Source organism: Balaenoptera acutorostrata, chromosome 1, assembly GCF_949987535.1.
Source record: "Balaenoptera acutorostrata chromosome 1, mBalAcu1.1, whole genome shotgun sequence".
In the NCBI taxonomy this organism is placed as follows: Eukaryota; Metazoa; Chordata; class Mammalia; order Artiodactyla; family Balaenopteridae; genus Balaenoptera; species Balaenoptera acutorostrata.
Window position 1 is genome coordinate 980253 of NC_080064.1, and position 24238 is coordinate 1004490.

General features: G+C 52.5%; 2 protein-coding genes and 1 pseudogene across 3 annotated transcripts in view; 2 read left to right on the forward strand and 1 right to left on the reverse strand.

Annotated features, from left to right (window-relative positions):
* The window catches only part of LOC103003625 (iron-sulfur cluster assembly enzyme ISCU-like), a 53395-nt pseudogene extending 44129 nt beyond the window's left edge, over positions 1-9266 (forward strand).
* Positions 1-16890, reverse strand: part of GNB1 (G protein subunit beta 1) — a 92816-nt gene extending 75926 nt beyond the window's left edge. For both annotated transcript variants that reach the window (XM_057550309.1, XM_057550297.1), the window contains exon 1: positions 16638-16890. The gene's annotated coding sequence lies outside the window, so the exon portion shown is untranslated. The remainder of the gene's footprint in view (positions 1-16637) is intronic.
* LOC130709333 (basic proline-rich protein-like) lies at positions 15704-22703 on the forward strand. The gene is made up of 3 exons (XM_057557815.1): positions 15704-17132; positions 17409-17539; positions 22389-22703. Exons 1-3 carry the CDS (start codon positions 15704-15706, stop codon positions 22701-22703), a joined length of 1875 nt encoding a protein of 624 aa, XP_057413798.1.
* The last annotated feature ends 1535 nt before the right edge of the window (positions 22704-24238 follow it).

Consider the following 24238-nt stretch of genomic DNA (forward strand, 5'->3'; position numbering starts at 1 on the left):
GGCCCCCGAGACCTCAGACCCCAGCTGCTCAGCGGGCTCCACAGACCCGGGAGGACAGAGCCCAACAATGTCAGAAGCTTTTCTTTTTTTAAGCTAGCATTATCTAAATCTGTGAACAAATGTTTAAACTAGAAGAGCTGCTGTTTTAAAGCTCTTCTTTCATAGCTAAAGTGTAGCACACTACCCAGCAGCTTAGCATTTTCCTGAATATGTCAAGTTTTAAATTATGGGAAATGTGTGCGGTCAGTTCCCATATTTTAAGAAAATGTAAAGAGGACATGATGGTCTGTTACTGATTCAAAAAGCACATTTTAAATGCCTTGCCAATCAGTGTTAGGCACTGCGATTCTCCCTGCTCTGAGTGCATCGATTCCCAGGAAAAGCTCCCTGCTCTCTTCCCTTCTCATCTCTCTGGGTCTACAGCAGCCATCCCCAAACCCACACCCCAACAGTGGTTAAGCAATCTCAAGCCTTTCCAATAACCCTCCTATCCATTCTCCGGAAAACTACCTACACGTTAAGGCCTCGTTAAGTGGTTTCACAGGCCACTGTCCCCAAACCTAACTGTGCATCACGTTCGCTTGGGACATTCCTCTAAACCACCTGAGTCTCAGGCTTACAGATGGACTGACGGACACTTTCAGGGGGTCTGACTCAGTCAGGTTCAAGAACTAACCCTGCCCACATAAAGAGCCCAACTGGCACGCCCTCTACTTCCAGCCTGTGCTAGTTGGGAGAGTGAGAGACAGAGCCTCACAACTCTGCAAACACAATTTGAAGGGAACACCATGAAGCAGTAACTGTGGTCAATCAACGTGATCAAGAGCAACAGTGGTGGCCAGAAAAAGCCTCTTTGAGGTGACACTCAAGCTGAGATCTAAAGGATTAAGGACTCAGCAGTGAAAACAGCAAAAGGAAGGAGATGTCAGGTGGACACGAAGATAGACGAGTCTGGAGGTCAGAAAGGCTGCAGTAGAGATATAAATTTGAGAGTCTTCAAAACTATCAGTAAACAGCATTTAAAACAGAAAAGAACAGATGGGAACAGCCATGATCACCTAAGGAGAGCCCAAGAACAGAGAGAATCCTGGACTCAAGATGGAGCAACACCAGACAACTGAAGGCAGGCAGGGCAGGCAAAAGAGGAACCTTGGAAGGAAACCAAAAAGGACAAAGCGGCAGAAGGAGAACCAGGAACTAAGAGAAGAGTGTGTTTCAAAGACGTGGTGGGCAAGTGAGTTCAATGCCAAGAGGCAGAATATGATGAAAACAGAGAAAAATGACCATTTCAGGGAGTTTTACTTTGCAAGCAGAAACATCAAGGCACTTACAGACAAGGAGAATGGAAATGAGATGGGCAGAGACTCCTGAATGGTTTCTCCATCCTCTGACCCCACGCTGACCCAAAAAGCCCAGCTCTATTCCTGAACTTTGGTTCTGTGAGACATCCAGAATCCTGATAAGACATTTACCTTTTCTACCTAAGTTCTCTCTATTGTTTTCTTCAACCTGCAACTGAGACTTCTTTTTACAAGCTCGGCCATGAAAGGAAGGTAAAGACATGGGAGATAGGGAGCTAGGAACGCAAGGAAAACAGGGCCCAGAAGGAAGCTCTAGGTAACTTTAGTGGGTTGAAAAGTGTCCCTCGAATATTCTTATCCACCTGGAACCTGTAAATGTGACTTTATTTGGAAAAAAGGTCTTTGCAGGTATAATTAGTTTTAACTCAAAATGAGGTCACAATGGATTAGGCCCTCATCCAACGACTGGTGTTCTTATAAAAGCAGAGACAGACACAGAGAGAAGGCCACATAAAACAGGCAAAAACTGGATTGCCAGCAACTACCCGAAGCCAGAAAGAGGCATCAGAGGGAGCTGCCCTGTCAAAACCTTGATTTCAGACTTCCAGCCTCCAGAACTATGAGAGAATAAATTTCTGCTGTTCTAGCCACTCCTTTTGCGGTACTTTGTTACTGCAGCCCCAGGAAACTAAGAGTAACATTTCAGAGCCACAAAGAAGAACCCCTGAAAACCTTAAGTGAGACAGCAAGCACAGAGACAGAAATAAAGAGCAGGGATCGGCTTGGAGAAGCGTTGTGAGGAAAGGAGGAAGGCAAAGGTCACAGGCAGGGGTGGCAACGGAAGCAAATACGTCAGTGCTTGCACCACACTAAGCACGGGGGTAAGTGTTCCATTTGCACCATCTCGTTTCATCCTCACCACCAGCCCAGGAGACGGGAAAACTGGGAGAGGAGTTATACAACTTGCTCACAGCCTCAAAGCTCAGACTGCAGAGCCAGGATGTCCAGCACATAGGCACGGAGAAGCCACGGAGGAAGGAACACCATCAACTGTTATGTAGTTACTGGTCATGTTTTCGAAGATGTAAACATAATGTGTAACAAAGTAGAAAAAGTAGAATTTAAAAATCTACACATACATACAGTGTGATCTCCAATCTGGGGGGTGGATGAATCTCTGAATACATGTGCATGAGTAACAAAACTAAATGAAAACACAACAACATAATATTATAGGTTATTTCCAGATAGGTAAATTATACACTTTCCCCCTCATTTTTGTTTTTTTTTTGTTTTTTATTTTTGGCTGCATTGGGTCTTCGTTGCTGCACGCAGGCTTTCTCTAGTTGCAGTGAGTGGTGGCTTCTCTTGTTGCACACCACGGGTTCTAGGCATGCGGGCTTCAGTAGTTGTGGCACATGGGCTCAGCAGTTGCAGCATGCGGGCCCTAGAGCGCATGGGCTTCAGTAGTTGCAGAGTGTGGGCTCAGCAGTTGCAGCACGCGGGCTCTAGGGCACGCAGGCTCTGTAGTTGTAGCTCGTAGGCTTAGCTGCCCCGCGGCATGTGGGATCTTCGCTCCCCAACCAGGGATCGAACCCACGTCCCCTGCACTGAAAGGTGGATTCTTAACCACTGGACCACCAGAGAAGTCCTCTCCCCCTCATTTTTATAATCCTAATTTTCTACAATAAACAATTAAACACTTTTATTATTAAAGTACAAAAGTTAAAGATAAAAACTGGGGACAGTAAAATGGACTTACTGAAAAGGACATCTTTATGAAAACAATAACAGTGATAACTTAGGGGGAACAAGGCCCTCAAAGAATGAAGACAGGGGGACTTCCCTGTGGTCCAGCAGTTAAGAATCCACCTTCCAATGCAAGGGACGCAAGGTTCGATCCCTGGTCGGGGAACTGAGATCCCACACGCCGCGGGACAACTAAGCCCGCACCGAAACGAAGAGCCCACACGCCACAACTAAGACCGATGCAGCCAAAAATAAATAAATAAATATTTAAAAAAAAAAGAATGAGGACAGGACAGATGGAGGAACTGAGGCAGTGAAGACAGATCGCCTGTCCAGGGAGTTTAATTTTAAACAGAGAAAAATAAGAATAGTGGCTGAAAAAGATACCAAGATTAACTGGGAGATTAAGTTATATAAGACTTATTAGTCACGTTTGAAGACAGAATAGAAGGAGCCCCTGAAGAAGAAACTAAAGATAAAACTGTTGGTGAATATGTTCTCAAGTGGAAGAATCTTCCCTTTAATAATATATGAAGGAGGCAGATGCAGACACAGAAGTCCTCTGAGATCAAAGAGTAGGGGAGAGGAGCTCAAGCTAGATGGTCCATGGTGTAATAATTAAGAGCACGGGCTCTAGAGGCAAACAACTGACGTTCAAACATGGGTTCCACAGATTCCTGGCTCTGATTCTGGCCAATTACCTAATCTCCCCATAGGTTTAGCCACCTATGAAATGGGGCTATTCACAGGACCTGGCTCAGAGCTGATTAGACGGATCAAACAGTAATACCGTCAAGTTCTTAGCATGGTGCCTAGCTAGCATAGTAGGCACCTAACAAGGCCGAGCTAATAGCACTGGGGTCATCTGCAAAATGCAAGTTCATATACTGCCAAGAGAACTGCAGGTGGAGGACAGAAGGGCCACGGTTTGAAGGAATTTATTTCAACAGGGTAATCTTCAAGTACCTCTCCCAACATACTTTATATATAGAAACATCTGTGCCAAATGGCGATAACCTCAATTTCCCAAGCCCTCTTTATTTCATTTCCTCGCTCGGTCCTGTCTCGGGGCTTCTCCCTTTGCCCAGGTATCTGCCTGCTTCATCCCCTCACCTCCCCTTGCTCTCGAGTTCAGATGTTTCCACCACCCTTTTAAAATGAAATCAGCCATCTCTATGGCCCTGCTCTGATTTCTCTTTCAGCACAACCTTTTCCACCCGCCATTGGACAGATGACGTTCCTCTCACCAGAGGGGGGTGGGCGTCTCTCCTCACTGCCCCATCACCAGCTGCCCGCTGGTACTGCTCAGCCTTGAATGTGCATTTCCCTGACACTCTCCCTCCCCTTGTTTACAGGTGCTCCTTCTTCTCAGCAACTGACAGTGCTCAAGCTACTCCATCTAAAATCAAGGCAGGGGACTTCCCTGGTGACGCAGTAGTTAAGAATCCACCTGCCAATGCGGGTGACACGGGTTTGAGCCCTGGTCCAGGAAGATCCCACATGCCGCAGAGCAACTAAGCCCATGCGCCGCAACTACTGAGCCTGTGCTCTACAGCCCGCGAACCACAACTACTGAAGCCCGCGCGCCTAGAGCCTGTGCTCCGCAACAAGGGAAGCCATCGCAATGAGAAGCCCGCGGCACCGCAACGAAGAGTAGTCTACGCTCGCCACAACTAGAGAAAGCCCGCGCACAGCAACGAAGACCCAACACAACCAAAAATAAATAAATAAATAAAATTTATTTTAAAGGTAAATAAATAAAATAAAATAAAGGCAGAACAGGGACTTCCCTGGTGGTCCAGTGCCTAAGACTCTGCACTCCCAATGCAGGGGGACCTGGGTTTGATCCCTGGTCAGAGAACTAGATCCCACATGCCACAACTAAGAGCGCCACAACTAAGAGCCTGCATGCCGCAACAAAGATCCTGCGTACCACAACTAAAACCCGGCACAGCCAAATAAATAAATACATTTTTTAATTTTAAAAAAAGAAATAACTAGAAAAATAACAATGAGAAGAGCAGCAACATTATACATTTTAGCACACCTCTTTAATGCCTGTCTCAAGTGGAGAGAGCTGGATTCTCACATCTGCTTCTGCACTCAATCTGGTGCAATATCTTGTTTTGGTTGAAGATGAGGAAAATTCAGCCTCACAGATGTGTAGTTGGAAAAAGGAGGAGTAGGGCTTCCTTGGTGGCGCAGAGGTTAAGAATCCACCTACCAGTGCAGGGGACACGGGTTCAAGCCCTGGTTCGGGAAGATCCGACATGCCGTGGAGGAATTAAGCCCATGAGCCACAACTACTGAGCCCAGGCACCTAGAGCCCGTGCTCCGAAACAAAGAGAAGCCACTGCAATGAGAAGCCCGCGCACCACAATTATGTGTAGCCCCGCTCAGCAACTAAAGCCCGTGCGCAGAAACGAAGACACAACGCAGCAAAAAAATAAATAAATTTATAAAAAAGAAAAGGGAGGAGTACTGTAACAGCCTTTCCAAATAAATACAGACAGTCTTTTTTGATACTACATCAAAACTTGACAAGTGGTAGGTTTCTTCTTTTTTTTTTTTTTTTTTATAAATTTATTTATTTATTTTTGGCTGTGTTGGGTCTTCGTTTCTGTGCGAGGGCTTTCTCTAGTTGTGGCGAGCGGGGGCCACTCTTCATCGCAGTGCGCGGGCCTCTCACTGTCGTGGCCTCTCTCATTGCGGAGCACAGGCTCCAGACGCGCGGGCTCAGCAGTCGTGGCTCACGGGCCCAGTTGCTCCGCGGCATGTGGGATCTTCCCAGACCAGGGCTCGAACCCGTGTCTCCTGCACTGGCAGGCGGACTCCCAACCACTGCGCCACCAGGGAAGCCCGACAAGTGGTAAGTTTCTTAAAGAGCAGTTCTGGGCTTCCCTGGTGGCGCAGAGATTATCCACCTACCAATGCAGGGGATACGGGTTCAGGCCCTGGTCCGGGAATATCCCACATGCCACAAAGCAACTAAGCCTGTGAGCCACAGCTACTGAAGGCTGCGTGCCTAGAGCCCATGCTCCGCAGCAAGAGAAGCCACCGCAATGAGAAGCCTGCGCACCGCAACAAGCAGCCCCCGCTCGCTGCAACTAGAGAAAAGCCCGTGCACAGCAAAGAAGACCCAACGCAGCCAAAAATAAATAAATTTATATTAAAAAAAGGGTAGTTCTGATGTGGAATCTGAAACTATGTCAATTAACTTTTCATACTGTTACATCAAACACCAGGGGCTTCACTCCATTCTTGTGCTTTGAATGGATCTTTTACTCATCTGTGAGTAGCATCAAGCACAGGCCATTTGGAAAATATCAGCTCACTGAGTTAAGCAAATCTTCCAAATGTTGACACGTTTTATTATATAACATTAAAAAAAGAAACATTTCGTTAGCATCACCTCCTATCTTGCAAAAAAAAGTCTTTAAGTACTGGGAAGCTGTCAAGCTCATGGTAGCAGAATCAAGTTTTCCAAAATTCAAATTTCCATTTGAAAGCTCAAATTTTATCACTGCCAACAATACTGTCAGTTATTTTCCTTGAAGTATCTGGTTCACTTCGTTCGTTTTTATGAAAATATCTGCCAAATTCCCCTGTCTAAACAGCCATCATTTTTTGTCAGCTGTTCTTTCAACTCAAGCGATCGCAGAGTTGCTTGTCCAGGAGACGGCTCTCACATGTTAAGATGCATCAGTGCTTTATGCCAACTTTCCATTTTGTCACATAGGCCAGTAAAAAGATGGATACTCAGGTTGAAGTTTAAGAAAATTAATTTTGATTGCTTCATCAAGGGCATTAGATTAAACTGGATTTTTTTTTTAAAACCACAAATTCACAGCGGTGAAGAATACTATGACTACAATAACCGCTATAACTGGCTTGGTACCATGGCTTTGATTTCTGCTACAGAACCAGCAGTATCACCCAGCACTGCTTCGTACCATCAGTGGGAATGTCAACACAGTGAAAGTCAAATGACATCTTAATATGATCATGACAGCAGCCTGGACCTAATGAGCCCCAGAGTCTACAGACTGTACTCGAGACTCCTCGCTCTAAGTGATGTTGAAACCCAAGACTTCAACCACCATCTAAATACTAATAACTCATCCAGACCACTCCTCCAGAGCTCCACATTCACGTGTACAAAAGTCTACAATTGGACAAACACTTCAGAGAGTTTCAGAGACTGGTAATACTGTAGTGAACCAAAGTGCCTGTCTTCATGGAGCTTAGAACTAGTGGGTAGATCAACATAGAGGCTAGGGAGACAGAGCAAAGGAAGACAGAGATTAATGAGAGCAGAGAACACCCTCTAAGGAGGAGATATCAGAACAAAGACCTGAATGAAAGGAGTGGATGGTCCAAACAGACCTCCAGGAGAAGAGCTTTGCAAGAAGAAAGAGTAAAGTGTAAAAGGCTAGTGTTTTCTAATGCAGAATGTGGGAACGCCTCCTGGGGTCCTCAAACCCAAGGTGCAAAGACTCACTCACTGTCTTCCCATCAAACCACTGCTCATTTCAGTAAATGCAGAACAGCCACCCGGACTTCCAGGAGAGAAACCTGTACTCGCTCACTCCCTTCTGACCTTCCACGCAGTCACCTAAGCATCTCAGTCACCAGTTACCAGCTTTTCTACCCTGGCCCAGACCCCCCTTCCTCTCTACAGCATCCCATCTGGAATCTGACCCGTCTTCCTCCTTCCTCTGAGCACGCTCCAAGTTCAGGACCAAGTGATGTTCCTGATCAGGTGCATCTCCTTACCCTTTGAGGGCTTCCTAGAGCCCTCGACGTAAAAGTGTAAATTCTTTACCAAGACTCTGACCTCTCAGTATCCATTTCTCACCACTCTCCAGTCCTTTGGAACTTCTGCCCCTAGACAACTCATGCTCTCTTTCATTCGATAAATAATTACTGAGCACCTATCTTGCACTACACTGTTATACGTGCTGGAGACAGTGGGTGAAGGAAACCAACTGGTTGCATGAAAAACATACTCAACCATCTCCTCAGCCTGGAACACTCTTTCCTTCCCCACCACAGGCCAGGCAGCCTCCAACTGGAGAACCCTTTCAGTCTCAACTTAAACATTTTCCAGCAAGCCTGCAAGACAGTGGCGGCCCTGCTGCTCCAGCCCCGCGCCTGACCACCCGCCCGCCAGCTCCGGCTCGGCTCTATCACAAGAAGGTTGTTGATCATTATGAAAATCCCCAAAAAGTGGGGTTCCTTGACAAAACATCTAAAAATGTTGGAACCAGACTGGTGGGGCTCCAGCGTGCAGTGATGTAATGAAATTACAGATTCAAGCAGATGAAAACAGGAAGATGGTCAACGGCAGGTTTAAAACATTTGGCTGTGGTTCTGCCATTGCCTCGAGCTCGTCAGCCAGCAAGTGCGTAAAGGGGAAGACAGTGGAGGAAGCCAACACAATCAAAAACACAGGGGGCGGGGCTTCCCTGGTGGTGCAGTGGTTGAGAATCCGCCTGCCAATGCAGGGGACATAGGTTCAAGCCCTTGTCTGGGAAGATCCCACATGCCGCGGAGCAACTAACCCCGTGCACCACAACTACTGAGCCTGCGCTCTAGAACCTGTGAGCCACAACTACTGAGCCCGCGTGCCACAACTACTGAAGCCCATGCGCCTAGAGCCCGTGCTCCACAACGAGAGAAGCCACCGCAACGAGAAGCCTGCGCACCTCAACAAAGAGTAGCCCCCGCTCGCCGCAACTAGAGAAAGCCCGCACGCAGCAACGAAGAACCAACACAGCCAAAATTAAATAAATTAAAAATAAATAAATTTATATTAAAAAAAAAAAACACAGGGGCTTCCCTGGCGGTCCAACAGCTAGGACTCCGCACTCCCAACGCAAGGGGCCTGGGTCTGATCCCTGGTCAGGGAACTAGATCCTGCATGCCGCAACTAAGACCTGGCGCAGCCAAATAAGTAAATAATATTAAAAAAAAATTTAAATCATTTAAACAAACAAAAAACACCGATATCACCAAGGAGCTCTGCCTTCCCCCTGTGAAACTGTACTGCTCCATGATACCCAAAGATGCCATCAAGGTCACCCTGGCTGATTACAAACTGAAACAAGAACCCAAGAAAGGCGAGGCTGAGAAGAAATGAGCCCTCGGGGAAGTCTCCCACAGGTCACACAGGCTGCTTCCCTCCCTCCCCCGCCACCAGCAGTCACGCACACGGAGGTGTTCAGAAGCCCTTGCACTGAAACAAAAGAGCTATGAGATCTGCACAACGTTTGCTATTCACATTGTGACTCTAATGCAAGCAAAATACACAGTCTAATTAATTGTTCTGAATCCTGTGTTTTCTTTCAGCTCACGTTTATTGCCTTAACCCAGTCCAAGTCTATTTCGAACTCTGTGTGGCCCCAAAACTGAAATCAATAGTGAAGTCCGTCGTTTAGGTAGTCATGAAGTGCACAATTATCTAATTTTCCTGAACCCATTTTGGGGAAGATTACCAGTAGAATACCTTGGTAAGATTACTTGACAGAACCAAGTACTGTACATAAAACAGATCTGCATATATATAATAAAGGAATGTAAGACCCCGCCCCCCCAAAAACACACAAAAACCCCATTTTCCCTAGGAAGCCATCACTAAACTCTAGAATAGGTTAGCTGCCCCTGCGATCCACCACCCTTGTCTTTCACCTTTGTACACAAACTGCTTGTCAGCCTCCCTGTTAAACTATAACATAAGGTCCTGGGCCACGCCCATTCTATAATTTATAGACTCAGCACCTAGCAGAGAAGATGCTGAATGAGCATTTGTTAAACAAATTTCCGGTTATAATACTTTTGAGAATATATGAAAAATATTTCATTGTCACTAGCTGGCAAATTAAGGGATGCCAAAGAATGTTTTGTGAAGTCCAAAATAATTCAGCATCACAAAGGGAGGTGGAAGTGAGAGCTTTAAAAAATAAACAATCATTTTACCAGTTTCAAAATGAATTATAGGATCAAAACTGTCCTATAAAGGTAAAGCCTTTTGAACAAAATGAAAACAGACTCATAGCTATTCATGAGACTCAAAGAGAACTGGTGGTTGCCAGAAAGGGGCAGGAGGACAAAACAGGTGAAGGGGATTAAGAGGTACAAACCTCGTTATATAATAAATAAGGGGACTTCCCTGGTGGCGCAGTGGTTAAGAATCCGCCTGCCAATGCAGGGGTCACCGGTTTGATCCCTGGTCCGGGAAGATCCCACATGCCGCAGAGCAACTAAACCCGTGTGCCACAACTACTGAAGCCGCGTGCCACAACTACTGAGGCCTGCGCGGCTAGAGCCCGTGCTCCGCCACAAGAGAAGCCACCGCAATGAGAAGCCCACGCACCGCAACGAAGAGCAGCCCCCGCTCGCCCCAACTAGAGAGAAAGCCCGCGCAGCAAAGACCCAACGCAGCCAAAAATAAATAAATAAAATAAATTTATTTTAAAAAATAAGATAAATAAATAAATAAGTCGCAGGGATATGACACACAGCATAAGAAATATGGTCAATAGGGGGAATTCCCTGACGGTCCAGCGGTTAAGACTCCATGCTTCCACTGCAAGGGGACCAGTTTCGATCTGTGGTCAGGGAACTAAGATCCCACAAGCCTCATGGTGCGGCCAGGGGGGGAAAAAAAAAAAGAAAGAAATATGGTCAATAATATTATAATAACTTTGAATGGGGACAGAGAATTACTAGACTTATCATGGTGATCATTTCATAATGTATGCAAATGTCAAAGCCCTATATAGTACACCTGAGACTAACACAATACTGTACATCAACTATATTTTTTAATAAATTCAGTTATTTTATTTTTATTTGTTTTTGGCTGCGTTGGGTCTTCATTGCTGCATGTGGGCTTTCTCTAGGTGCGGCGAGCGGGGGCTACTCTTCGTTGCGGTGCGCGGGCTTCTCATTGTGGTGGCTTCTCTTGTTGCGGAGCATAGGCTCTAGACGCGCAGGCTTCAGTAGTTGTGGCTCATGGGCTCAATAGTTGTGGCTCGTGGGCTCTAGAGAGCAGGCTCAGTAGTTGTGGCGCACGGGTTTAGTTGCTCCGCAGCATGTGGGATCTTCCCAGACCAGGGCTCAAACCCATATTCCCTGCATTAGCAGGAAGATTCTTAAACACTGTGCACCAGGGAAGCCCTCAACTATATTTTAATTAAAAAAAAAAAGAAAAGCTTTTCGAGAAAAGAATGTCAGAGATGACTTGGGAGAAAGTAAGGTAGTAAATTAAAGTGATGGGGGCTTCCCTGGTGGTGCAGTGGTTAAGAATCCACCTGCCAATGCAGGGGACACGGGTTCGAGCCCTGGTCCGGGAAGATCCCACATGCCGTGGAGCAAGTAAGCCCATGTGCCACAACTACTGAACCTGTGCTCTAGAGCCTGCGAGCCACAACTACTGAGCCCATGTGCCACAACTACTGAAGCCCTCATGCCTAGAGCCCGTGCTCTACAAGAGAAGCCACGGCAATGAGAAGCCCACACACCACAACGAAGAGTAGCCCCCGCTTGCCGCGACTAGATAAAGCCTGCACGCAGCAACAAAGACCCAATGCAGCCAAAAATAAATAAGTTAAATAAATTAATTAAGTAAATAAATTAAATAAATAAATAAAAATAAAGTGACAGGGATTTGCAAAGACAGCTGACACATGTTTCACACCCTAAATTAATACTCCTCTGGAACCAATAGGAAGAAAGACAAATCTCTCAGTAAACTGTCTTCTTATAATCTACCATTATCATAGTTTAAAAGACTGTCACAGGGACTTCCCTGGCGGTCCAGTGGTTAAGACTCCTCGAAGAGCGTTTTCAATCCCTGGTCAGGGAACTAAGATCCTTCATGCCACGCGTGCCAAAAAAAAAACAAAAAACAAAAAAACTGTTACAAAGCAAGGCCATTAGCAATAGTAACGGTGATCCTCTAACAGAGCACTGCGGCCAGGCACTGTTCCAAGTGCTTCACACGTATGCTAACTCAATCCTCACAACCGCCCTAGGAAGGAGGTTCTAGTGTGCCTGTTTTACACATACGGAAACAGACACAGAGAAGTCAAACCCACATCCACACCAGCAAGTTCAGTTACACAACTGGGTTCTAACTCAGGCAGTCTCAGTCCTTTAAGAAAAGAGTGAATTTCTTTCCCTCCCGGCAATTCAGGAATTATCTTAAAGTTCCTAGGACAATTTTTTTTTTTTGGAAACCTGTTGTAGAAGCTTTAACACTCTCTTGTCTAATTAGAAAGTGTCCAGAATTTTTTAAAGCTTTACCAACTACAACACTTGGAGGTAGTCAAGAGAACTTGTAATCCGCATGGGGGATATATTTTACAATTGCCACAGGACTGAGTCAGAAGACACGCAGACACGTATAAAGACACAATTACCGGGGGCTTCCCTGGTGGCGCAGTGGTTGAGAATCTGCCTGCTAATGCAGGGGACATGGGTTCGAGCCCTGGTCTGGGAAGATCCCACATGCCACGGAGCAACTAGGCCTGTGAGCCACAACTACTGAGCCTGCGCGTCTGGAGCCTGTGCTCCGCAACAAGAGAGGCCGCGATAGTGAAAGGCCCGCGCACCGCGATAAAGAGTGGCCCCTGCTCGCCACAACTAGAGAAAGCCCTCGCACAGAAACGAAGACCCAACACACTCAAAAATAAATAAATAAATACATACATAAATTAAAAAAAAAAAAAAAAGACACAATTACCCACAAGTAAACAAGAATATATTCAATCCCCTTAGTATTCTAGTCCTGACAGGTTAAAGAGTAAATAGCCTTTCCTGCCTTGATAAAGTACATTATTAAGCCTGGACCAGGAATTCACTGGCAGTCCAGTGGTTAGGACTCTGCTTTCACCGCCGTGGGCCCAAGTTCAATCCCTGATCAGGGAACTAAGATCCCGCAAGCCCCCCCACCCCCCACCAAAAAAAAAAAGCGCCTGGGGCAACTAATTATTCAATCATAACCTTTTATCAATGGCAACATGGATGCAACTGAATAATCTCTTCAGAATTATTACTTTTGATAGTCTTGACCTGGTCTTTTAATCATTAACTTTTTAAAAATGGCTTTTTTCCCAGAATTTTAACTTAGTAAGTCAAATAAGGGAATACTCAAGTCTCTCAAAGAAAGCAATATTGTGCTATAAAATGGGAAGCTTTTCTATCATTGGAAGTCAGCAGGAATTTCCATCAATTACTGTGGCACCTAATGGTAGGCACTGCAACAAGAACGAGAGGCCTAAAAGGTTTCAAAAGCTTTCAGCGTTCCTCTAATCCACCGATCAATTCAAGTGTCTATAGATGGCCTGTTTTTCTTAAATGAGAGTTGTGGAACAAAACTCACAGCTCTAAAAAGAAGTGGGACTCTTCATTTTCCAGAAGAGTCAGTGTAATGTTGCATTACTCAATACACAGCCACACTCTCCACAAAAATTTGGACTCTTTCTTCCTTCCAGTAATGTTACACATTCAGTTTTGTAAATTATTTCTCTGATCTCAGTTTAAATTTGTTTTTATCCCCTCATTCTATGTTCACTAAACCAAACACTCAACTGAACTGCCTGCTTCATAAATTCTCCAACCACTCTCATCTAGAAATGCAAACCTGAGAGATCAGAATTTATACCAGGGTTAAAAAATTCTAAAACTTTTTGTTCAATGCCTTATTAGACTCACCCTAAATAAGGGTTTTAAAATAATACGGCACGCCATATGGTCAAGCCCAGATAACAAAATTGAGAATATCTATGACCAATCCACTAATGCCAAAGCCAAAGTCTCTAGACAGTAAGAACTTAATCCCATTTAGAAGCCAACATGAGCCAAATCTTTTGGGTAGAGAAAACAGCAATCCAATGAAGAAACTATAATTGATGCCAATACTGAACGTCTGCAATAAAATGTTATTTATTAAAGTACTAGCTAAAAAGGCAACTGGTGGTAGGTAAATCTACAACTGTCCTGAAGACCCTTCTCGAAGCTAATTGTAGAAATACAACTTTTCCAATCAAACTAAAGGATAACAGACACAGAAAATTTTAGCAAAATAAAAGGTAACAGAAACAAAACTTTGAGAAATAAATTAACTCCTCATAAAATCTGTGCACTTCTCATGTGGTCAATATAAGACCTAGGTGTTCCAAGCTCTGAAATCAAAGCCACTAAGCATGGAAAAGATGTGACAGCCTTTTGGCAGCCTTTCAAATCTCTTTTGAGATTAAAATGAAATCTGAGGAAATTTACTTCAACTCCCCCTGAAACAGAAGTAACTCGAGACATCAAACAAAGAAAAATCTTTATTAAGGTATCATTAAAGAACATTCTGCTCAGTACATGCCTGATGACATAAATACAGCTCTGTCGTAACTGAGATATCATACAAAAGGAATATTCTTGTCTGATGGGCATGTTCATTTAAGAAAGTGTCCACTCTGAATCAAAACTACATAGTTGAACAATATTCTCTATAAGCACACTCTTGACCATTTCCACAGAAGATGAGAGGCAGCCTTAACACTGGCTCCCCAAGCAGGGAGAACTGGGAGCGAGCCACAGGCACAATCATAAAACTTAACTTCGCTTTCCTCAACTCTCACCTTCTAAGAAAACACTGCAGCACTTACAATGCCTGTGAAACCAGAGGCGTGTAACAGAGGGAGTCTCGGGAGGAGAGAGGCCCTGCAGTCCAGCCTTACAGCAGCTGGAAAGCTTCCCCGACGGGGTCCTGCCAGGCCGGCCTCTGACCCTTCCAGTTGCACTCCATTTCTGACAGCTCTGTCAAAGTTAAATCGAGCCAAAAGCTACCACCCAGTTCTGCCGTCTGGAGGTTCTAAGACCTGTTTCCATGTTGGTGGCACCAGCCCTATCCCCAGCCACACACCCATGTTAGCAAGGAAGCAAAAAAGGAACTGCCTGTTCGTTTTCTTTTTGCAATATGTACCTTCCGGAAGAATCCAGAACAGGCCCTATCTATCTTAATAGAACGCAAACTGAAATCTTTCTTTGAAATACGAACCCCCTCCACCCCAAAAAGACTACAGCTTCAAATTAGAAAACAGAGAACTCAGGTAGAAATCTTATCGATAACAATGGATTTTAGACCTTATCCAGTATCTGGGGCTGAAGAGAAGGGAACTTCTCACAAAGCTAATACTTCCACTTATTTGCTAACTATGAAAAATGTCTACATATTTTCTTAATAATCTCATAAGCAACTGCTTAATCATTAAACGTTATTGGAGATCACTGTGTTACCAAACAGGTAACAGAATGAAAATACAAAAAAAAAAAAAAAGGGCTCTAATACTCCCCAAATCAGAACTACAGATTACGACTTTTACATCATTTATGCACAAACTCAGTAACGTACTCTTTAACTGCAAATGTCCACCAACTTCCTTTCCCAAAATAAACACCCCTACATCGCTGTTCTCTTTCAGTCAGTGAGTCTCACAATCCTAACTAAAAAGGTTCCATAAAGAGGAATTAAGTAGATAAACCTACTTGGGTATGCCAACGAGGTAATTTAAAGGACTTCAAAGATGTTTAAACACCATTTAGGTCAAGCATCAACTCGCAAGGAAAAATACAGGAAGATTTTCCAAAGTCCGATGGCTCAGCGATCCCTGCGTGGAATTTCCAGCACCCTCCACCCACCCGGGGCCGAGAGCGACCCCGGCCCTCTCCCGCCACCCCCAGCTGCGCCCCCGCCCCCGGGCGGCGCCCCCGGAGCCCCGCGGCGCGGGCGGCGGCTGACAAAGGCCGCGCGGCGGACGCGCCATCTTGCCGGGCCCGCCGGGAGCCATTCATTCGGCGCGGGGCGCGGGAGCCCGGCCACCGCCCGCAGGCTGCGCACCCGCACGGGGGCTTCGGGCGGCCCCGCTCGGGCCCGGCGGCGACCGCGGGGCCGGGGCTCGCGCTCGCAGAGCGCTTTGTCCGCCCCGCGCGCCCTCGGCGCCGCTTCCTCATTTCTCCGCCGCGGCGACGCCAGCCTCCCCGCGAGCAGCCGAAAGGCCGCTTTCCCCGCAGCTCGTCCTCCCGCGGCCAAGGACGGCGCCCACCGCGGGGCAGAGCCGCGACCGCCTTTGTTCCCTGGCCCGCCTGGCACCCCTCCTCCGGGCCACCTCCCAAGCGCGGGGCGCCGGACCCGGACCCCAAATCCCGGAGCCTCCGGCCCCACCCCCACCGCGGACCCCAGGACCAGGACTGCAGGCCTGCACCCGGTACCCCAGACCAGAGCCCCGGACCTGGACTCCAAATCCCGGGGCCCCAATCCAGGCCCGAGCCCGGGACTTCGGTCTCGGTCCCGGCCGACGGCTGCAGGGTCCCCGCCGCCCCCGCCCCAGCCCCAGCCCCGCGGACCCCACCCGGGCGGGGCAGGAAGACGCGACCCGGAGGCCGGGTGGGGGCGGGGAGGGTGGGGGCGGGGCGGCCCGGGCGGGCGGGCGACTGGGGGGCGATGGGGAGGGGCGGGGATGAGGCCCGGGGTTGGGGGTCGGGGCCGGGGGTCTGCGCTGGGGCCGGGGCCGCGGTCGCCGCGCTCACCTCGACACCGCGTCCCGCCTGCCGCGCCCGCTCCCCGCCGCCTCAGCCGCCTCGGCCGCCGCTCCGGGAGATGGTCGCGCTCAGGCCGCTCCGCGGGCGCTGCGGGCAGGTGCGCCGGCGAAGCTCGGTCTGTCGGTCCCGCGGCGGCTGCTCCACTCCCGCGCCCGCGCCCGCTCCCGCCGCCGCCGCCGCCTCCGTCCGCCCCTCAGACGCCTCCAGCCATCGGGATGGGCGCGGCGGCCCCTGCCCGCAGCCTCGGGAAACCCCACGGTCGCGTCACCGCGCACGCCGCGCGCGCACGCACCGCTCGACCGAGTCCCCGGCGCGCGCGCGCGCGCTTCGGCCCTGCGCCAGCCCCGCGCGCGTACGCGAGCCGCTTAAAGGGGCAGCGCCGCGCCCTCGGGGACCCGCTCCGGGAGCCTCCAAGGCAGGCCTGCCTCTCGCCCGCGCCGGGCTCCGCGCCTCAGGGGCTGGCCCGCGGGGCCCTGCGCTGGCGTGAGTCTGCCTGCTGCCGACCCGCTTGGTTCCCAGCCATGTGGACATGGGTAGAGGCCGCAGGGTGGGAACCTGCCACCGGACCCGGTGCCCGGCAAAGGCACTCTGCACCCCGCACATGCGCCCAGCACACGCGCCCCGTAACGCACTCTGCGCCCCACATCTGCATTCTGCACCCCGCACACACACATGCATACGCCAGCGCAGGCTGATCCACACCCACGCTGGACCAGGTCGGCCTCAGGGACTCACGGCTTCCGCCTGTCCGCGGAGCAGACGCCCTGCAGTCCGGGGTCAGGGCCCCTCCTCGGAGGTGCCCGTGGGGCTCGTGTGAGCTGGACAGGTGTGAGCAGTGTGGCCTCGATGGTCGAGGCCCTCCTGTCAGGAATGGCCACCTGAGCAGGGAGGTGTGACCACGGGAAAGAGTGTCAGGAGGGGCAGATGGACCACCCTTGCAAATGCAGCTGAGTTAGCCGGGCAGCTGAGAATCGAAGACCCCCTAGTGGGGGAGGGGAAGGAGGTGGAGAGATGGGTCAGCTGTGAGCAGCCTGTAGCTTTCAGTGTCCTCAGAAACCTCCTGGATGTCCATGGATGGAGCCCTAGGCCCACCAACTCCCACCTCTCCATCTGACTTGTGCCTCCCCAGTTCCGACGACTCCCCACCTCATGGACTTCTTCACTGCAAGAGCCTGCGGTCTCCAACCCTCATCACCCCTTTCCAGCCAGCTCAGCTTTCTGCCCCCAGCCCTCCCTATGCTGCCCTTTCCAGGCCAAATCCAGGACCCCTCCTCCAGGCCTGCACAGCTTGGCTGAAGAAAGCAGGAGGACACACCCAGCAATGCAGCTGTCCCCTTAAACTTCAAGGGGCCCTGTCACCCCCCCAGCCTGATTCGCAGCTGCAGCCAATTTGTCTGTATGCCTGTGTGCTCTCTAGGGTGGCCCTGGACCCCAGCATGAAGCCCATGCCTTCCCACCCACGCTAGGGCTGTGCTCCCTGTCCCTCCCCCTCCCACGGGTCCTTCCTGCACAAACATGCCTCCACCATCCTTGGAGTCCTTCCTCAATCCCTGGCACAAGAAAATCTGCCCCGCCCTGAACTCAACCATTTCTCCAAGGAGCCCTGTTTCCTTTCGGTGGGGCATGGTATTTAGAAGACAGGATCCAGGCTCAAGCTGTGCTTGCTGCTACAGGAGTGTCACTGCTTCTGGTTCCGGTCAGTGGACAGAGCTAAGGAACATATACAGTACAAGCGTATGTGTTTGTGTACACACACAGACCACCCCCCACACCCGTAACCAATCTCCCATGCTCACCACCACCTCGCTTGGGCGCTGACCGCAGCCGAGATGTCCACCCTGCCAGCTGAGTGAGGACAGAATGCCAGCTGTCTCACTCCTCTGCTAAAACCATTGAGAGCATCCATTGCCCTGGTCCCTCTGCTCTGTCCTCCTCACTGCCCAGCATCTGGCTCCTCTCTGCTCCTTAAACGCTCAGTCACTGCGTTCCACCCTCTGGCCTTTGTCCCTTGTGGCTCCGTCTGCCCGGGAGGGTCTCCACCGGCCCGCCTCGGCCCCCCAGTGCTACTCTGGCTCCTGTGACCTCACGTGGTTCATACCAGGCTGCTTGCTCCTTGCTCTGCTCCACGGCTGACGACCGGGCTGGACTCCCTTGCCCGCTGCCCCACCCACCAAGAAGGGCGTGAGGTGCACAGTGGGTCCTCAAGGAATGTTTTTGAGCAGGCAACGCTCTGTGTTCCAAGTGAGGGGGACACAACTCAGAGTGAGGGGGGGTGGGCGGGGCGGGGGAGCGGGGAGAGTCAGAACAGAGTGGTCACTGTGTCCAGGACAAGGGCGGGGGGACAAGCCGGCAGCACTGCCCAGTGCTCAAGAGGAGGTGGGGAAAAAAAAATTCCCTGGCAGTCCAGTGGTTGGGACTCGGCGCTTTCACTGCCAAGGGTCCAGGTTCGATCCCTGGTCCGGGCACTGAGATCCCGCGAGCCGTGGCACAGCCTCGGCAGGTGGGTCCCAAGGCCCCAGACTTGGGGTCAGAGAGAGACATCCCTCAGAATCCAGCAGGTCTGATGCCATCCAAACTCTATGCCCACCTAAGTCCAGGACTTGGAAAAGTAGAGATGAGGAGGGGGAGGAGGAAAAGGGGGAGGAGAAAGGGGTGGTAGGAGGAGGAGGAGGAAAGCATGAAAGGTGAAGGAAGCGAGCAGTGGGGTGAGTGGTCTCTATGCAGCCCACTCTGTGCTGCTGTGGGGATGGCAGGAGACCTGGGGGACCCTCAGAACCCCCATCCTGTCATCCTGGGTCCCTGCATGCCCACCTAAGAGCAGCAGGAGGGCGGGCAGGGCTGGCCCAGGGCTTCCCTGTAACCACAGGCCACCATCGGCCTGGTTGGGCCCATCCTCCATTACCTCAGGGCCACAGGGCAAGGCCACACATGAGGACACCAAGCCAGTGCCTGCCCTAGCTGTCTGAGGTTTTGGGGTGCAGCCCTGTTGCCCCTGGCTAATCTGTAGGTCTGCAGGGTACAGCAGGTCCTTCCCTGGAACTTGCCCTGTGGCTGGGGTCTGAATACTGTTTATGTGTTTATGTGTTTATGGACAGGGTGTGAGGGGCAAAGTTGAGGGGAAGGTAGCGGGGAGGGAACAGGGGACGCTGGGCCCTCATTCCCAGATTCCCTGCACGGCCTAGGGCCTCATCCCCATCGTCCCCATCTGATGCACACAGGCCTCAGGGTCCCCAGGCAGCAGGGCCCTTCAGCCTTGAACACACATACCCTGGGCCTTGGTCAACTCTCAGGAGCCCACAGGAGCTTCTAGCTTCTAGCCAGGGCCTTTGAGACCTTAGGGGTCTGAAGGACGCTCCGGGGACCCTGCCCTCCCTGTCCCACCCTCCATCCCTTCTGCCCAGGCCTCCTGCGGTTTTTGGCCCCCAGCTGCCTGCCACTCAGCCCCTCCTCGGTGGGGCATAAACCAGGGCCCCTTCATGGAGAGCTCATGCCTGGCCAGGAACCCAGGCTTCCCCTGACTTCCTCGGCAACACTCCCTCCCTCTCTCGATAAGTGGCTTAGAGACCAGCCTGTGGTCCTGAGTCCACGGCCACACCCATTCAGTGCATCCGGCGAGGGCCAGGCCAGCTGTGCCCCAGTGCCTGGCTCAGAGCCCAGTTTCGCTAAAAACCTGGGGAGCACAAATGCATAATTCAGATGCCCCGGCCCCATCTGCTCTGTAGCAGGAAATGGTCTGACAGGAAAGTAGGTCTTTTAAAATCTGGATTATTCAAACAATCCGTGCACAAGACCGGACCGCTCCTGGGGCCCCGCTCCAAGGCTGGCTTTGAGGGTCCAGGGCTGCAGGGGGCGGCTCCTGCAGGGTCTGCCTTGTCCTGCAGAGCGCTATCTGCTTCTCCTCCCATAAGTGAGCTGCGGGCCTGACCCGGCCTCCGCGCCCCAGAGGACAGAGGACGAGGACGAGGGGGGAGGGGCGGAATGTAGGTAATCCAGAAGAAGCCTAATTAGTTCCTGCAGGCTGGCGGGCAGGCGTGCAGAGACGGGGGCTGCTGACCAAACGGGGTCAGATGGGGGGGCGGCACCTGCTCCTTCTCTCCTCCGAACTTACTGAGGGGAGCACCCACTGGGTACCAGGATGGCCCAGGTCCCCGAGCCCACCTCCGCCCTGACGTGGGGCAGGTCTGCTGGGGGGCGTGGGGAGAGCAGGGTGGGCAGTGGGAAGGGGACAGTCAAGCAGACCTCCCATGGCAGGCAGAGAGGGAGCGAGCTGCGGCGTGGGTGCCAGGGGGCCCAGGGGAGGGTCCAGGCCCAAGGTGGGAGTGGCCGCCCAGGTCGCAGGCATTGCAGCCCAGGAAGCTGGTATGGCGGGCAGAGTGCACCTCCCCGGCCCTGGGGAGGTGCTGGCTCTTGCCCCCTGGCCACCAGCAGCCCTTGAGGGACCTCTGGGCCCCTTCTCCTGGGCAGTGGAAGCGACCCCTCCCCCTCCCTCTCCCATGACTCATCCCTTGGCCCCGAGCCCCCACCATGCCTCTCATGACCTGACCTCCAAGCCTGTGACCCTCCTTGTCACCCACCTTTGCTCATAAACCAGACATCCCTCATGGGGGGCACCAAAACGTGGGGGTCAGTGGGGAATCAGGAAGTGCCACCTGGGGTGGAGGGGGGTGCCCGCACAGGGGTGGGAGGTTTGCTCTTGGCTGGGCAGCTGCACCTCAGGGGCAGACACTCGAGGAAGACCCAGGTGGCCTCCTTGCCACTCCCAGAGTGGGCCATCCTGAGGGGCTGACGGCAGCTCAGACCATCAGCTCCGGCAAACGCCCTCGCTGCCTTCCTGGGGGGCGTTCCTCGGGGCAGCTGCATCAGGTCGGCGTCGCCGCAGAAGCTAAGGCAGGAAAGCCTGGCCCCATGGATGGCTCTGGGGCCACAGCAAGCCTAACGAGGGGCTTTTCAGTGTCGTTCGTGGAGGGAGACACCTTTGGTTGAAAACGCAGACCTCTCTAAGGAAGCAAGAGGCAACCATGAGTGAGGAGGGGTAATCCCCACACGTCCCCCCAGAAACGCGTGCACCACAGATATACACACAACATGTAACAGGCACTCCCGAGCTGGATCAGCCCGGCCTCAGGGTAGCAAGAGGCAGAAGCTTAAATAGCTTATCTGAAAAGAGGCACTTGACTGGCTCAGACACTGGGCTTCAGGCTCAGCTGGATCCAGCGAGGCTCCCAATGGGCTCTGGCTCCCCAGTGGTGCCTCCTGCCTGGTGGGGAGGTGCCTGCTGGGGCTGCCTTCCCACCACACCAGCTAAGCAGCTACAGCACTCCAGAGACTCTGGGATGCGGTGTGTGGACCCCAGGAAGGCTCTGAAAGGCCTCACTCAGATTTCATGTGGCCCTGGAGGCAGGGGTTGGAAGGGCCACTGGCTCTGTTGGGACAACGTGCAGCGCCCGGAGCAAAGGTGAACGCTGTCACCAGGACGAGGAGGGCTGCCGGGCAGGGGAAAAACTCAGTGGAAAAGCAGCAGGATTTGGGCAACAACTGAGACACTCATAAACCGAGCCACTGCTGGCTGTCGGGTTCAAGGCCCACAAGGCCCAGGTTCCGGCTCCTCCCGGCTGAGGCCAGGCAGCCCCAGCCTCTGGCCTGCTCCATCCTGAAACCGGATGCTGGGGCAGAGCCTGGAGGGACGAGGCTGGGCAACCCTTGCCTCCCCGCTCCGCCCCGCCCCCGCCCCCACTGCAGCCTCCAGGGACTCCCAGGCAGCCGTCGAGGGTGCCCCATGGGGCGGCCAGCGCTCCCGCCCCCAGCCCCATTTCCTCTCCGGGCCTGGGCGGCGCCCTTGGCAGAGAGGCTGCGATTGTTCTACGCTGGCGCTTCCCGCAGCAGCCCGCAGAAGGCCGGGCAGTCACCAGCCCGCAGGAGGCCGGGCAGTCACCAGCCCGCAGGAGGCCGGGCAGTCACCAGCCCGCAGGAGGCCGGGCAGTCACCAGCCCAGCCCTGGAGCGCAGCTGCCAGAAACGCCCTAGGCACATCCTGGGCCGGGGCTGGGAGTGCTGAGACCCGAAGGAGAGGGGGCGTGATGCAGAGACGCCAAGACCCCGGGAGAGCTCGGGGGTCGGAGCGGGGCACACCCAGGCCCTGACACCCGCACACAGGCGAGAGAGGGGAGCCCAGGCGGGCACCAGAGAGATGAGGGGCCAGGGAGGCCTCAGTGCCCAGAGTGGGAGGGGTCTGCAACTGGGAGCCCGCTGCGCGCGGAGGGACCTGGGGGTGGTGAGGAGGTAGCCACTGCCCCAGAGAGGCCTAGGGGCTCTGAGCCCCCAGACCCCTTCTGGGCCCCCCCCCCTCCTCCCCAGCCTGGCCAAGCCTCCTGTCCTCAGATGCCATCTAGAGGCCTGGGCAGGCTCAGGGAAGCGTCCCTGGGGCCCGGAAGATGGGACAGGCTCCTAGCTGCTTAGCAGCACACACCCGGGTGGGCACACTGGCTTGGTGGGCCGCAGGCCCGTGCAGGGTGCCCCCATCCTGGCCGGAGCCCAACCTTGACGGTCCCCAGAGCAGGGGCAGACTGCACACTGCCTGGCCCCTAGTTCCCGCCGCAGACAGGAGCAGGGGCTGATGGGGTGGCGGCCAGAGGGACCTTTCTGGGGGAAGAGGGGGGCTGCTGTCAGGGCCACCCTGGTCTCCAGCTCCCCTCGCCTCCCTCTGCCCGCGCCCTGCCTGGGGAGAGCGCCCAGCTGTTCTGGGGATTCCTCTCCCCGCAGAAGGTACCCTGGGACTCAGCTCCACCATCACCTGCCAGGTAACCAACTTGCACCTGTGACACCAGCAGGCAGGAGGGTGGCCGGTCCAGCCCCGGGGGTGCCTGCAGCCCTCGAAGCCTTCCTGAGCTCACTGCCCTGTCCAGCCACATGAGGGGCAGCCCAGAGACGGCCCCAGAGCCTGGGCCCCGTGCTCGGGCACAGCCCTCTCGCCCCAGGACGCTGGCCTGAGGTCATGTTGTACGAAGACGCTACACAGGGCCACTTCCAGCGGGCAGGCAGCCAATGAGCAGAGGGGAAGGGATGCACGTCCTCAAGGCCACAGGGGCCCAGAGCCACCCTGGGCGGTCACCCTGTGACCACGGACTGGGTACCATGCCACACATCTGCCATGCCACGTTACCTGCCATATCATGTCACAAAGTGCCACATCACATCTGCCAGCCAGGCCACCCAGGGGTTGACACGGTGACAGAGCCTTGTCCCGGGGTGCCTGGCAGGAAGGGCCTTTTCCTCTGGGCCTGCACCCTGTCCCGACTGCTCTGTGGTCTCTTCTCAAGTCCCACCCTGGAGGACTGTCCTTTCCAAAAAAAGACCCCACCATGCTGCCCCTCCCCGCGAGGGGGCAGGGACTCAGTCCCACGACCAGAGGGCCAGGGTTCCCACCCGGGCCCCCGCTCAGCTTGGCCCGTGGGGTCTCCACCGGGAAGTCCCTCCGCGCAGGGCAGCCCACATTCCCCTGTCAGAAGAGAGATGCCTCAAGAAGTCCCAGTGACTCAAAGGTCCCCGCAGATAGGGTTCTGCCTCATGAACTACTTTTGGTTTTGAATCCTG

Coding starts and splice junctions, on each gene's coding strand:
- LOC130709333 (XM_057557815.1), top strand. CDS start 15,704: ATGGCTCAGCGATCCCTGCGTGGAATTTCCAGCACCCTCCACCCACCC. Junction 17,133..17,408: donor CCGCGGGGCCCTGCGCTGGC/GTGAGTCTGCCT, acceptor TCCGCGGAGCAG/ACGCCCTGCAGTCCGGGGTC. Junction 17,540..22,388: donor ATGGCCACCTGAGCAGGGAG/GTGTGACCACGG, acceptor CCCCCACTGCAG/CCTCCAGGGACTCCCAGGCA.